The following is a 15,714-nucleotide window of genomic DNA, read 5'->3' on the forward strand; positions in this document are numbered from 1 at the left end:
GGGGGGGGGGGGTGAACCTGAAGTAAAAGTGCACAATTAGGTTGATTTGAACATACAACACACACTGTATATCCAAAGTGGCCATTTCTGAATACTAAGCCCTGAGTTCTACCATTATTTTTTTTTTTGCCATATAATCGAACACATGAGAATTTGAAGCTAACAGAGTTTGAGATTGCTGCACATCAGAAATCCACCAAAATCATACTTATTGTAGTATGGTCCATTCAGTCTCTGATTGTCCAATTTGACCTGCAGTCCCAGTACACGAGGAAGTGATGGAGATCTTTGTGGCTCTCAAAGTAAGCAAAGTATCCCTCCCAAGATACCTTTCATATTTGACATAGCTCAAAGGTGCAATGTTTAACCGGATGCAGAGGCGGCAGATGGATGGAGTAAATGCACAAACAAAATGAGCAGCTCCACACATGCACAAAGCTCTGAAATACTCATAGCCTTAACTCTTCAGGGCTTTGGACTATGGTGGTGACCACAACAGAAGCACCTTATGCAACTTGTTCTAATACCCCCCCCCCCTCCCCCACCATCTTGTGTTGACTTCCTGGCATCCTATGACCACATCTTGAGACATGAAATTTCTGTAATCTAAGAGGCAGCGTAACAAACTGCTCTTAAAAAGGTTATTGCTTTTTGCATATTACACAGTGGAGACATGTTGGAAGCAGAGAAGCAATGGAAGACTTCAAGATTTTCTTTTCTTTATAACTAATATCAGTGTTCATAAACTACCTGAAGAAATTCAGCTTTAATAAAAGAACAAGCTGCAGATTCAAAAAGTAGTCCCACAGTCCTCCCTGTAAACACTTCTTTTTGATTACTGTACACGGCCCACACTGAACATTTCTGTGAAGATTCAAGCAAAAGAGTGAACATCTATCAGTAATGTCAAGGTAAGTTTGTTGGTTGAGTATAACAATTCTTAAAACCACTCACAACTGTGTAATAAACCTTATCGCCCCTATAACCTATATGTATATTTTGTATATAAAATCATCAATAAATACACCTGACCAGGCTAAAAGCACCATTACAAAGGGTTAAACCTCCCTAGAAATGAATTATTTGAGGCCTTATATTTGAGTCCCATTAAAGAGGAGTAAGATATAAGCAAACCCCCTCTATTTGGAATATAATGTTTTTACTATATTTAAAAAAGAAAAATCTTAAGTGCATGCCAGACAAACATAATAAAATGTTTAAAAAAATATTTTGAAGTTAAAACAAGAAAAAGAAAATCTGCATTTCAGTATTTCATCATATATGTGATGACCACCATGCAATACATCTTACATCTAAGTGGTCTAGCATGCACTTTTAATAATAAACTACAGAGTGGCTGGCACAGTTAAAATAATAAATCTAGCGAGATCTTATCAAAAGATAAATTAATAGCTCAAGCTATAATTCACTGATTTATTTGAAGAGGTAGCTTCCAGTGTCTGAAGCTGTCTGATTGTCCCATTTCCTTGTGACGTGCTACAATTTCTTCCAGTCAGAACTGCATATTACATTTCCTATGCTACAGCATTTAGCTTCTTAACTCCATAAAACCTCAAAGGATGATTACAGATGTTAAACATCAAAGCAAAAAAACAAACAAACAAAAACAACAACATAGATTAATAAGCATGTAATCATTAGATAAATCTTATACATATGGCAAGAATGAACTGATACATGCACAAATAGACACTATGTCCTATAAAGATAATTTTGAAAAGGGATGTGTCAGGGAAGTCAACATTTCTGGTGGCAAGGCACAGATTTAACCATAACATAGATCATTTCCCGAACCATTCCATTTTTTCTCCACAGAAACCAAAACATTCAGTCTTTTCACTACTACTTTGCAACACTTTTATGGCTTAAGTCATGTTTACCTTTACTACACAGCACAGCTGGGGCACAATTAAAGAACATTAACTTGCTCCATGAAGGGGGGAGGGGGCTTCCATTCAAAATCAAATATCTTGGTAAGATTTCCTCATGACCATATGAGAACCTTTGTAAAAGCTGTGGGAGTTTGGGCAATGAGGCAGAAAACAGTTTCCACATACTCCCACAGATTGTTCTCAGGCTTCTGGGTTGTTCTCTTTACTTGACTGTGCTGCATATATAACCAACATTACACATTTTTTTTGGTTTGCTCTTTGGTAAGCGGCCAAAATTGCATTAAAGTATCCAGAGGGGGCTAATAAATGCCGTTTTATTTTTACCAGAAGAATGTTTAAAGCCCCCTCTTAGGATTAATCTGATTACAGACACATCTTGGTTTATGTATCTGCAGTTTTGGCCCTCATTATCAGTAATCTTTATTTTCGAAGAAAACAGTCCTGCGGGGATCATATAAATGACACTACTTCAGATGACTTGGCTCCATGTTCAATAATGCCACATGCATGGTCAAAGCTCAAAGACAAAATAAATGTAGCAACAATAAAAGCATTATAATTAAAAAATAATGTTTTGGAAACATTTTCAATAGAGGAAGAGCAGAATCCCATCGAGAATGAATCATCTGTGAAAGGCTGTAATTTTTGTTCAGTGCAGAAGCTCATTTTGAAACACCAACCTTTGTGTAACAGAAGGGTTTCAATCAAAGAATTTTAAAATGACAAGAATTTATAAAGTAACATTGGATCTCAAGCAACATCAGAAAAAATAGGTTGTAAGGTAAACTAAATATTCTTGCATAAACAAAAGAAAAATGTATATAAAATGCCGCATTATAAGGAATGCTGTAGAGGAACTTCTACCATACTTTACATAAGGGATAATCACCACCCATCACTCCAGAATAAGTGCTATACGTTGCCAGATAAATACTCCAAAATTGCAAAACACAGGTATTTTTGTATAGAAATGAAGACAAATATCAAGTGGCATGTTGTGAGCAGGCATTTTGTGTTGTACTAGACAAGCGTCTTTCAGTCTGTTGGAGAATGAAGCCATACAGATTTCATTTTATATGAAAGAATATGGCAGCGAAATTTGGAGGACCAAAAATTGAGAGCAATATTAATTAGTCATTTCAAAACAAATCAGACAAAAAAGCCACAGATCACTTGTGCATATCACAACCTTTTTAGTGGACCTGTAATATGAGGAACAAGACGGTGTTAGGACCCTCCTGTTAATGTCCACACACGTATTTGTTAGAAAACAAACAAACAATCTAAATTAGCACTCACCTATCACGGGAGGCCATGCAGATTATAGTAAACACCATAATCACACTGGGGGGGGGAATAATATATATGAGATTTATGTTTGGCAATGGTGTTCCATAGACCTTCCACAGAGAGATCAACTTTTGATGCCTTTAAAAGTACAGATATTTTATAATTATTTTTTCTAAAATATGGCTATTGACACAAAGAAAATCCACATTCCTGACTAGTGTCTCTTACATAGAATTCTGATTCGCATTAATAAGGATTTCAAATTTATAGTTTTCCAAAAGTTACAAATGATCACACACATAAATAAATTGATAGCACTAGGCTAAACATTGGCTAACTATTGCCGTTTTCTCCTCTGTGCATACAGCCTTTGTTTACACAAGAGAAACACTTTAGCCCAACTTAAACAAAAACAGCCTGATTTTGTTTTTTGCCAACTCAGTGGTTGTGTTATGCTTTTTAGCAATCAATCAGTTTAAGAAATTATTTAACTTATCATGATACTATTCAGTCTCAGAACAAAATATCTAAAGAAAATTGTATTGTGAATGATTTTGCTCTGGCGGCAATATTTTAAAAAGTACAATTACATTTTCAACACCAGTTTATCGGGTCCTTTTAAGCTCTGTATGACTGTCAACTTTGAACCATGGCAACCCCTTATGTAAGCACCCAAACACATAAGAAACCTATCATCATCTCTCTTAAATGTATATGCAATTTTAAACACCAAAGCCTATACTACTGTTTGGTACGACAAATTTCTCCATGTTGTAAAGAAGAAAATTCAAAATCCACGTTGGCTTGCTTCCAACACAGCAAAAACATGGCAGAAGTCTTCTTCATACCAGTGGTGCCCAAAGTATACGCACTTAGACGCACAATTTCCAAGCCAGCAGTCTCAGAAAACAGTTTCTTCACAAGGAGAGAGGTTTATGCTTTAACACTAAAAATCTAAACTTTTAGAACTTTTAAAGGCAACAAAAGATTTTACTCCCAAGAACTGTCTATATGCACAACAGAAATTTTGCAAAGTTGTAGTTACACCTAAACCACAACGTTTTGACGATGACTTATATTCTCTTTTTTCCATCAGACCTCACAGGTTAAAGTGTCCAAGGGCTTCAAAGAACAACCTTAAATTTGATTCATCAAAGCTACACACAAATCCATTCACGGTGAAAAGTGGTCAACTGCAGCTCTGTTCCAAACAAAGCAGAATCTCTATTCAAAGTTACATTTGTGAAGAGGTATTCACAAACCTTTAGCAAGAAAAAACATGCAAAAATATTGCATGACAATATTTCAGAAACAAATGCATCTAAAAAAAAAAAGTCTGATTTTGCTGCAATCCTGATCCAAGTAATATTACATGTCTGATACAATCATACACTGTTTTGAGACTTTCTACACTTGTTTAAAGTTGAGAAGCAGGTTTCTTAAGTTTCAGATTATACTTGTACAGTGAAGAATCTGGTATAGCACAAATAATAATCTGTGCTTGGAAAAACGAACATTATGTATTAAAAGAACAACAAATGTAGATGGCAAAGACAATAAGAATCAAAATAAGCAACCCTAAAATTTATAATAAAATAGTATACTAAATTACTTCCATTAAACTTCTCTGAAGATATAGAACAAAAGCTGATATTTACTTTCCCCTCACAGCAATAGCCTCTAAATATAAAACTTAGTCCAAGCTGATAAAAAGAAGCAAAGTTAGGCTATATATCATGCTATTCTGTGATGAACACCCTATTTTCAATGCACCTGATTGCATTTAACAGGCAAGTAACTCCCTAATCTTACCACCGTTTTAAGCACCTTTTTCAAAAACATACACAATCTCTCTACACACCCCCCACAAAAAAAACCCCATCCAAATTTATTACAATCTTTAAGGAAAATTGTACGGTAGTACCAAGGCTTTGTGTAGTGATGATTTGTGCCAGGAGTCTGCTATGTGAAATATTTAAATGCTATGACAAATATGCTTAAGAGAGGCTTCTTACTTCCTTTCAGGTTCTTGACTATGAGGTAGAACCCGGTTAAAGTTGAGGATAAGCTTAAAATACTGTCTGTTATGAGTGTTACGTTGTATGATGAGGTATTGAATGGATGTGTCACACAAAGCTTTTGCACTGGCAGATCAAACCAATCCGGGTGAATTATGGCCCTACTTTCGGCCACGTGTGCAAACACAGGTCAGGTAAAAGCATATGACAAACATCTTATCTGAGCTTTCACATTATTCATTATTGCAACATGCCTATATTACTCTATGTTTAAAAACATGGAAATATATATATATATACCCAATAAAAAAAAGAAAGGAAAAAAAAAATCTTGAAGGCCTTGATTATTGAGACCTCCTACCCAATTCTTTCCCTTTGAAAAAAATTCTTCTCGTGTCCCATGTTACACAAACAGATGACTCACAAAAACAGACAAGTAAAAAATGCACACGGCAGGTTCATCATCCACTGCTTCTTTTAAAATCACGTAATCGCAAAAATAGCAACCGTAAAGCTTCCTTGTCGCTGAACAACCCACCCATCAACAAAAAAAGGATCTTAATAATCACATCTGGATGCAGGGGCTTCCTGGGGACTGCTCTTGGCACTTTCTTTGCCAAATTCTTTCGCTGGCTCATCACTTGCATATGGAGCTTTGTAGGCTCCTTCTGAGACATCTGCTAGTGCCCCCCGCTGGCCATCGGCAGCATCCCCCTGCAAGTCCGCGGTGTTGGTGGCTTCAGCACCTGAGACCGTGTGCTTCTTTCGCAAGTGCTGATTGAGGGTTCCCTGGAAGGGGAAACACTTGCCGCAGATCTGGCAGTGGAAGGGTTTGTTGTCGGTGTGTCCACGGATGTGGTACTCCAGTTGATCTTTGCGGGTGTACTTCTTGCCACAGTACTTGCAGACGAACGGCGTGATACCCATGTGCAGGCGCATGTGTCGGTCTAGGCTTCCCTTCTGGTTGAAGGACTTGCCGCAGTAGATGCAGATGAGGCGCTCGTTGGAGGGGTACCAGTGGCCCCGCAGGCTGCGCTCCCTCATATCGTTCTCAAAGACGCTAGTTGCCGCTGGCGCCCCCTCGCCATCATCCGTGCCTGGCTTGAGCTGAGTGAGTACCTCAGCCGGCACCGGGACCGGTCGCTTGAGCCTGGCCCGGCCACCTCGGTACCCACTGAGGATGGAGCGAGAGGGGCTAGATGGACTGATGCTGACAAAACAGGATGAGGGCAGCGCTGAGTAGGTGTAGCCAGCAGGGGGCAGCACCGGCCCATACGCGCCAACGCTCACAGCCAGCACCTGCTCTCCGTCCACCCGCTCCGTGTGGTAGCCGTCGTCACCTGCCGACGAGCTATCCGAGTAGGTGGGGCGGTCCGTTTTCTCCAGTTTGATGTGGACATCAGTCACTTGGCCATCCTTCCCGATCAGGTCCACCTGCTCGGTCTCGGCCTCCATGGATGCCTCCTGCTCAGACACTCCATCGCTGCTCCCGCGGTCTGACTGCCCCTCCTCAGAAAACAGTGCCGGCGTCCTGCCTGAGCCCCTCGCCTCTCCACTGAGGCTCTTTCGCTGGTAATATGTTGGGGAAATCTGCATGGGGTTTACAAAAACACCCACTTCCTTCAGGCCGTTGCGTCCGGCCTGGGAGGCAGCCGCAGCACGCTCTTCGTCTTCACCATCCATCCCACTGGGAGTGGGGAGGCTGATCTTGGAGTGGATGCCCTCCAGGATCTGAGTGCACTTGTCGATAACAGCCTGCATCTGCAGGAAGCTGGCAGCGGTGAGGAAGCTGACTACATCGCGCAGGCGGAGCTCCATGTGGCCAGTGTAGCAGAAAGCCAGCAGCTGCTCAAAAACCTCGGGGCTCTTGATCACGGAGAGGGAGAGGCCACTCATGGTGCCCAGGGCTGAGTGGTCACGGAAGTAGGGTGAGCTGGCAGCCAGGACGGCCTTGTGTGCCCGGAACGGCTGGCCCTGGATGTGCACGATGATGTCACAGAGCTTACCCTGGAGGCGCAGCTCATTAAGCTGCTTCAGGACAGTGTTGCTGAACTCAGGTACGTCGAACTCTATGTAGCCACCGCTGTCCTCCATGACTCATTGACGTCTCTCCCGGCTTGCAGAAAACCTAATGGGGAACCATAATGTATGTGAAGGGTGGGGTAAACATTTTAAATTATGTGGCAAGAGAAGCAGCAAACACAAATGGGAAACACTGCCAATCATAACACAAGACTAGCTGTAAATCCTTTGCAAAACCTTCTAGCCAAAACAGTCTTACTATCAAAACAAGTGGTTTCAGTACATTAGTGTCAGTTTTATTCCTCTTACTTAAACTGTCTGACCACATTTCATGACAGTTTGTCAGCAGCACTACGCTTTACCTGGCAAATAGAACTACTTAAGGAAATAAACTATGGCTTCAGAAGTTCAGCTCTTTGACAGTATAGGCAAAATATGAATACGCACTTTAGGTTTTAGCCACATAACCTATTCTTAAAGAAACTCACATTTTGCTACTTCATTTACTTCTTTTTAAATATATTTAACTATTATTTAACCACTACATGCTTACTTCCTTAACATGTTTTTTTGGAGGTCACATTAAATGTTTTATGCAGTTAAAGGTACAATAAGAAACAGAGGCAAAATGCAACAGATATTAGTACAAGTTCTGAGTACAAAAAGCATTTTAAACTGTTGCTCCATAAAACAGTGTAAATATTGAACAATAAATATACAACCAGCATGTTTAATATTTTCTCTTGTAGTAAAACCAGAATTGAACCCAGAATGCAGCAATCTCTCTGCCACTAGTCATGAAGACCCGACTAATCCAGAAAGATATATGCGCCAACCCTCATATTTGTGCTCGTCTTGCTAAACCTGTTGCACTTGCAAGTTGCATTAGTGTATGAGTCATGGTTTGTTGCCACTCCAAAATTTAAAACAAGGATAACCACTTTACACTGGAATTTCCCCAGAGTTTGGATCACTACATGCCTCAACATCTATGGCATATGGTGGTTTCTTTAACACTATGATGATGTGTTACCAGTGAAGCTCTTGCACGTTCCTACTGACAGTGCCCTGAAGTGGACAGGGGTCATCTGTTTTCCAAACTCTACAAAGAGGTGAAACGTTGACAGGTTTGCTCGACTCCCTGCAAGGCTCCCTTGGAGACTGTGTCTTAAAACATTTTACTGGTATTTTATTATGCTTTGGAATATGTCCAATTGTTTTTCCTGCATGGTGACTTTCTGAACCTCTCATGACACTGTTCTTTGCAATTGCCAAGACTGGCTTGCCAAAAAGTTCTAATGAGTTGATTGCAGTCTAATTTGTACCCTCATGAGCCTGAGTGAATATGTCGAACAGCTTTTTGATGAATGGATATGCACAGTACAACCCCCCCCCCATATTTCCTTTTGTCCACATTGATTTTTTTCAACTAATAATGTCCCGCATCTGCAGTAACTGTCACACTTGCCCATCATATACTCTTGTTAATTGTCTACCTGTCTATCTGTTGACTGAAAGGATAAACAGTCTTCATGAGAATATTTTAGGATGGGGTGCTCTTTACACAACGACTTTAAACTTTATTTTATTTGATACTGTTAAGTCAACCATGTAGAAAAACCTCAAATGTTGACAAAACTAGTTTCAGGTGCATATCTAAAATATAATAGTAGAATATCCCTAGTCATTCTGCAACTAATTTTATTATTTTTTATTTGTTTTAATAACATTGTGATGAATGTGTTTTTATGGAAACAAAAAAATGTTTTATGGAAAATACTTTCCATTTGTAGCACTGCTATAATACATTTGTCATCAGGATCTAGACTACCATAGTGCTGACATTATACCTATGATATACAGAAACAGACTAATGTTGAACAGAAGTTGTAGAAGGAAAATGCATGACAAAACAAATTGAAACCAAAAACTAAATTTAAAAAACACACCAGGGAGGGTAAATGAATATCAAGTGAGATCATTTGACGTGATGGTGATACTGCAGACTTTTAGATTAGTCAATGACCAAAATTTCATGCAGCCCTGTCTTATTCTTTTCATGGTTAATTAATTCAATGGTTTAAATTAAATATATAGGAAGGCTTGAGTGATCTATAATAAAACACAGCAGCTGGCCAATTTCAAAGTAGGACAGATGACAGAACTGTAGCTAGTGTTGAAACGTTTGTGCACTTTTTAACCTAGTATAACTGTCATTCTTTTCTGCTAGTAGTGAGTCGTGAACAGCTATGATCACTGTAGTGATTTGGACCTCCACATATGCCAACAATCTTTCAAGATCTTGGCTCAGCACTATGGAAGTTTAATAGATTAAAGGGGATCATCACAAATTTAAGTAGCTATGAAAATTCTCACAAATCTGCATTAAGGAATTAAGAAGTATCACGTTCAAGCCAGATACAAAATAGAGGAAGATTACTAAATTCTCTGCTAGGTTTTCACTCGTATCTAATTCTATCCTAGCTCCCTGGTGATTCAGCACGATTACTTACAGAGTCTCAGTCAGCAAATCTTTGAGCATTTTTTTCTCCCAATTGCCAGGGCTACAGGCAAATTAAACAAAAAATGAAAGAAAAGTTAAATGAATGACCAAGAAGGGAACATTTATTTTGTATTTTATTTGTTGCCATCATTATGTAGGCTGTAAGATGATCCTTACAGGGAGAGGGAAGTGTACTGCAGGCTACTGCAGGCCCAAGCCATGTGCACTGAGCTGAACCTAGATTTGACAAGCTGCCAGAGAATATATGCAGAGTTGATCCAGTGGACACAACATGCAAATGTTCTTGGCTAAGATCCAGAGAACTGTAGACACAAGTTTAGGCTCTGGATTTTGTCTTTAAGCAAATAGTACATTAGGTTCAAACACTGGGTCAAACCTATACATTACACATTAAAAACCTTCCTCACCACAGCATGCATTACAAATGTTTCAATAACAATAACTCAGATATATATTAATGCCAAAATACAATATTTTAAAGGGTGGCAGTATGGTAATGCAAGTTATATTAGGACAAAAGGATATTATAGTTGGCATGTTGTAACAGTTGCTTAAATGTACTGCCATTCTTTTAGATCCAAGAGCCCAAGATACTTTTTTGATCTATATGGAGCTCGCAAGTCACATGGTGCCTCGGAAGCGTTTTCCCCCTCTCATGTTATGCACCCAGCCATCTATACCTTAGGATACAGCATGGTTGAAATTAAATCATGGCGTATCAAACGAGGCATCAATGTGAGAAATGGCATCAATGACTATAAATAATGATAATAACTACAAAGCAAAAAGTTCCCTCGAGTCTTGGTCCTCTCAAGGTTTCTTCTTAATTCTGCCTACAAGCTTTTCCTCGCCACGGTCACCACTGTCTTGCTCATTAGGAATCAGGACCCAAACATTTGTAAAACTGCTTTGTGACAATGCGTTTTGTAAAAAGCAATATATAAATAAACTTTGCCTTGACTACTGAAAAGTGGTCTTTTTTATGGCACCCACTACAATGCCCACAAATCTCATTCTCTCCTAATCCAGAGATGCAGAAATGTGTGCTAAATGAATAGTTTCATACATAGCTAGAAAGTGCATTAGGGACTGTTGTGGCAAACATTAATGGGTACAAATCCACATTACAGAAATCCTTAGCTAGTGACTTGTTTGCCAATAAACAGTATTGTAGCTTTTACTTTTTACTCAATAATTTGTGGCATATGAAATGAGCTTAATAACATTTAAGAATGGAACCACAAAGGAACAGTGGAATCGGACACAGCTTTGCAAATTTTATAACACTAACGTACAACTATATTCATAATTTCCTTCCAGAATCATGGCAATATCACCATATCATATGACTAGCAAGATGCATATAGTGTTAACTCTGGCACTAGCGTGAACTTGGACTATATCAACATTTTCAGACTCAGATGCAGAACTGTCCATATACTACCACTGTGCGCTTTATTAGCATTACATGTACACTGGCTCATTAATAGAATGATCAAATCAGCTAATAATATGGCAGCAGCTGAATGCAGAAAATCAGGCAGATGTGTCAAAAGCTTTAGTTTATGTTCAAATTAACATCAGAACACAGAAAAATATGATCTGAGTGATTTTAACCCAGGCATGGTTGTTGGTACGTAACAGAAACTGCCGATCTTGGATATTCATGCAGAAAAGTATCTAGAGTTTACACAGAATGGTGCAAAAAAAGGGCAAATAACAGTTCTGCAGGCAAAAATGTCTTGTTGATAGAGATCAGAGAAGAATGGCAAGACTAAGTGAATATTATAGAACGGCTAAGGTAAACACTCTTTACAGCTGTGGCAAGCGGAAAAGCATCTCAGAATCAACAATATGCCAAACCTTGAACCAGGCAGCTAGGAGGTTGTAACTGCAGAAGAGCACATCAAGTTCCACTCCTGTCAGTCATGAACAGAAATCTGAAGCTACAGTGACCACATGCACAGAGAAACAAAACTCAAATCCATATGGTACATATGGTAGCATCAGAATTCAGCCCAAACAGCATGTATCCATAGACCCAACCTGCCTAGAGTCAACAGTTTAGGCTGGCATAGGTGGTGAAATGGTGTTTTTTTTGTCACACATATTCCAAGCATCAAGCAACACATATTCCAAGCATCAAGCATTGCTGGAATGCCACAGCCTGTCAGAGTATTGTTGCTGACCATGCGCTTCCCTTTACAGCCACAATCTGCCAATTTTATAAAGGCTATTTCCAGTATGATAATGTACTGACTCACAAAGCACAAAGTCCTCTCAAATTGGCCCTATGAACATGCCAATGAGATCAGTGTCCTTCAGTGGCTCCTCCAGTCACCGGATCTGAATCCAACCAACAACCTTTGGGACATGGTACAGCTGTAGCATCGATGTGCAGCTAACAAATCCGCAGCATTAACGTGACGCAGTCAGGTCAGGGATGAAATCTCAAAGGAATGTTTGACTTATGAAAATCGAGTCATGACAAACTGATGCACATTGAGGTCCTACCATTTATTAGTATAGTGGTCCTGACAAGAGGGCCAGTGATGTATATTCAAGACCCTTATCAGAAACATTGTGCACATTTTCATCACAAATATTAGCCAATATCTGCTAGAACAGGTATCTTAAACTTGAATGCTCTACAGATTCTGTAAATCTGGTCCTGAGGTTCTGCACAGTATACTCACTGCTCTTGCATCTAATTCAATTTGAATTTAATTTTGTTCATCTCTGATTGGTTCAAACAGGTGCTTCTGGACAATGGAAACAGTAGTTTTGCATCGTCACAAACTGCATCTCCTGCATTCCAATATCTGGTATTCTTTACACACACACACACACACACACACTCTGGGAATTAGGTCATTCTAGCACTAAGTGGGCTTTCAGATAAATGGGACTGCTTATGTGCTTGTGCTTACAAAAACTATAACATGAAATGGGTATATTGTTGGAAGTCTACTAACAGGTAAATAATACATCAAGCCTACCTATTGCATGTCAGACAGCTCAAGCAATCTTTGGAAATAATAAATGTAGCTTCATAACTTCTTATAAGAGGTTACGGGAATATTTTAACCCTCAGGATTAAAGACCAAAGAATTACAGTTGTATGAGCAACTGAAGCACTGTTAAAGGATCATGTCATGATCTTAACATGCAGGTACTTTGATGGACCATAAAGACAAAAGAAAAAAAGGAAATCAATCTGCAGGGCTGTCAGTTTTTTTTGTTTGTTTGTTTGTTTTAAAAACATTGCCACAGGCAAATATGATGTGGATAAACCAGGTAAAGTGACATGATAAATGAATATATACTCTTTGGCAAACATAAATCAATTACATTATTCAATTTATATATAACAACAAACTAATATGTCCATCACATGTAAATCAAATCAAATAGACACCCCATCAATACCCATTTAGCATTTCTTAAACTACTCTGCTTATTCTGTGGACACCATTAGCAGACATGCACAAAGCCCTGTTATTCTGATGACAAGAAAAAGTAACACTGCTTTAGAGCAAAGGAAACTGCAGCATGATTTTTAAAGGACAATTAAGAATAGCCATAACAAGATTGGCTGGGGAAATCAGGCTTTGCATACCTAACAGGCATAATCAGGGGGATAAAAATATCACAGTTTTGCTCTCTTTTGTGCTGTGTCCACAGGTCAAAGCCACCAATTCTTTTCCTGTTGTCCTGGATCAAAGACAGCCAAGATACAAGTATCCTAATCCCAGTGAGTTGAAATCAAAGATCTGGAATTTCATTTATATTTTTTTTTTTTTTTTTTCCAGGAGCCTGACCTTCAGGCTATGCAGAAATTCACCAGTCCAAAGAGTTACAAAGTCAATATGAACAGACAAAACCTTGATATCTTTTAGGGAAAGAAGCCTACAGGACAGGTTAAAACTACTAGAAAACCAAAAGGTTTTACATTTCAGCTCAATGTATCACCACAGATGTTGCCGGTACGGTGGCCACCACTGAAAATTTGCAGACAGGCATAACACATTCGGCTGAATGATACCCCTCCAAGGTATACCAGTGCAGAGCAGTAAGACCTACTCATGCACAGAACTTAACTGACTTGGCTACATCTGTTCTGGCAAGCCCTGCAGAGAAACTGGTCATAGTCTGGGTGCATATCCCTAACACCACCATAAGGCACTACCTATCAGTCACATTTAAAAGGAGCACTTGAAAAAAATAAACAAAAAAAACCAATTATGTTTAGAATACCTATAAATAAGCACCTATTATGTAAATTAGGCATTGCAAAGGCCAATTCAGGCAGATCACACTTAGTTCTGCCTTATACATAATTGCTTTATTCAAATAAATTGTTGTATTTAGACAAGTAGACTGTTGATTTTTTTAAACCAGAAAAATTAGTCATTTTGACGATATGCTTAATTTATTAAAAACGCGAACGTAAAAACCTTTAAAGAGATTTCCTTTGATGACCTTTTATCACCCAACGCCACTGTACCCGACACACCATTTTACAATTTGTAAGCAGAAAAAAAAAAAAGACAGGTTTATTTCCTCCTCAGGTCTAGATCAAAGCAACAACAAAAAAAACAAAGTTTGCGTGTATTGCTATGAAATCTAATATCTAGAATGTAGCTTAAAATGTATTTATGAATTTTATTTCCACGACTAAATGCAGCTATCGTAGAATCTGAGAGAAAAGCCATAATTCTCGACATAATTACTTTCTACATTATAGACGGTGTTAAAAAAGCCTAATGTATAACTAAAATTTACATGGCATTTAAAAAGAGCTAAAAAAAAAAAACTGAGTGAAACGAGGGAGCTCGCAAAAAGTGAACCTAACTTCTACCAAACTTAACTTATTTAGCTAACTAGCTAGCTAACCACGAGGCGCACGTTAAAACATCAATTTAGTTGGCCAAGTAGCGAGGATTACTAGTTAGCTGGCTAGGTGGCTAACCATCAGCAAGTTTATATCCTTGAAACAACTTAGCTCGTTGTTTTCGTTTCACATAACCGATATCAGGACAATTTCATCGTAGCTAGCTTTAAGAAGGCTTTTAAAAAGAACTGACTGGAATTAGATTAACCTACACTAGCTACGCCTGATGGCTAAGATATCTAGCTGGTAGCTAGCTATTCTAGATGGCTAGATAGTTCTTGTTATTGCGGTTATATGATGGTTACATGCTTAACATCAGGTTGATGTCAGGCAGTCAGCACTGCGTAGAAGTTGTTGCGAGCACCGACCGGTTAAACCCTATGCAAAGAAAACTGGCCCACTTAGCTAGCGGTTAGCTAGCGTTAGCCATCTTACAGGGTTGCTGACTACACACTGCAGCTATTGCAACTTAGGAAAAATGCGGCTAAGGGATATAGTTAGTTAGCAAACTGACAACATATTTCCTTTATTATTAGGTCAGACGGATACGATATATGGTTTAGCTAACTAGTTAGTTGGTAAGCTGGTTAGCCAACTAGCTAGTTAGCTCTAGCCAAACTGTCATGGAATGCTAAGAAGAAAACTAGCCATCTATTTACATTTACACTTTTACACAGACTCAATCAAAAGCAAAAGCAATCAGTTAACCCAATTAAATATCAGATACATTGCAATTAATTCGCGCAATACCCTCTCCGGATCAAACGTTGCCCATTCCTCCGCAGCGACTCCAGCCTTGGCCTCCTCCTTCCCCAGCTATGTTCTGCTACTGCTGCTGGATTTTTTTTTTTCTTCCACCAACCGTTCTCCACCGGAAGTGAATGCGTCTGCTTAGCGGTGTTCACTTTGTATAGCACAGCAACTGTCATTTGTAGTTGACAAACAGACCCCAGTTAGATGATTTCTTGCTTGTTTACTCGTTCTCTTCATTGTTTTGATAACCTACAGTCGTACAAGAGTCAGGACGTTAGCTATTGTCTGAGGATGTGTAGA

At 39.0% G+C, this 15,714-nt stretch overlaps 1 protein-coding gene across 1 annotated transcript; it reads right to left on the reverse strand.

The window, feature by feature from the left end:
• zbtb34 (zinc finger and BTB domain containing 34) lies at positions 1-15,494 on the reverse strand. Its single transcript, XM_035536281.1, has 2 exons — positions 15,412-15,494; positions 1-7,349 (listed from the first exon to the last, which is right to left on the reverse strand). Exon 2 carries the CDS (start codon positions 7,313-7,315, stop codon positions 5,780-5,782), a length of 1,536 nt encoding a protein of 511 aa, XP_035392174.1. The 5' UTR covers positions 7,316-7,349; positions 15,412-15,494; the 3' UTR covers positions 1-5,779.
• Positions 15,495-15,714: the final 220 nt, after the last annotated feature.

This window comes from Electrophorus electricus, chromosome 18 (genome assembly GCF_013358815.1).
Source record: "Electrophorus electricus isolate fEleEle1 chromosome 18, fEleEle1.pri, whole genome shotgun sequence".
Lineage (NCBI taxonomy): Eukaryota > Metazoa > Chordata > Actinopteri > Gymnotiformes > Gymnotidae > Electrophorus > Electrophorus electricus.

Excerpts from the sequence above, each read along its gene's own strand:
- zbtb34 (XM_035536281.1), bottom strand. The coding sequence starts at position 7,315 with ATGGAGGACAGCGGTGGCTACATAGAGTTCGACGTACCTGAGTTCAGC.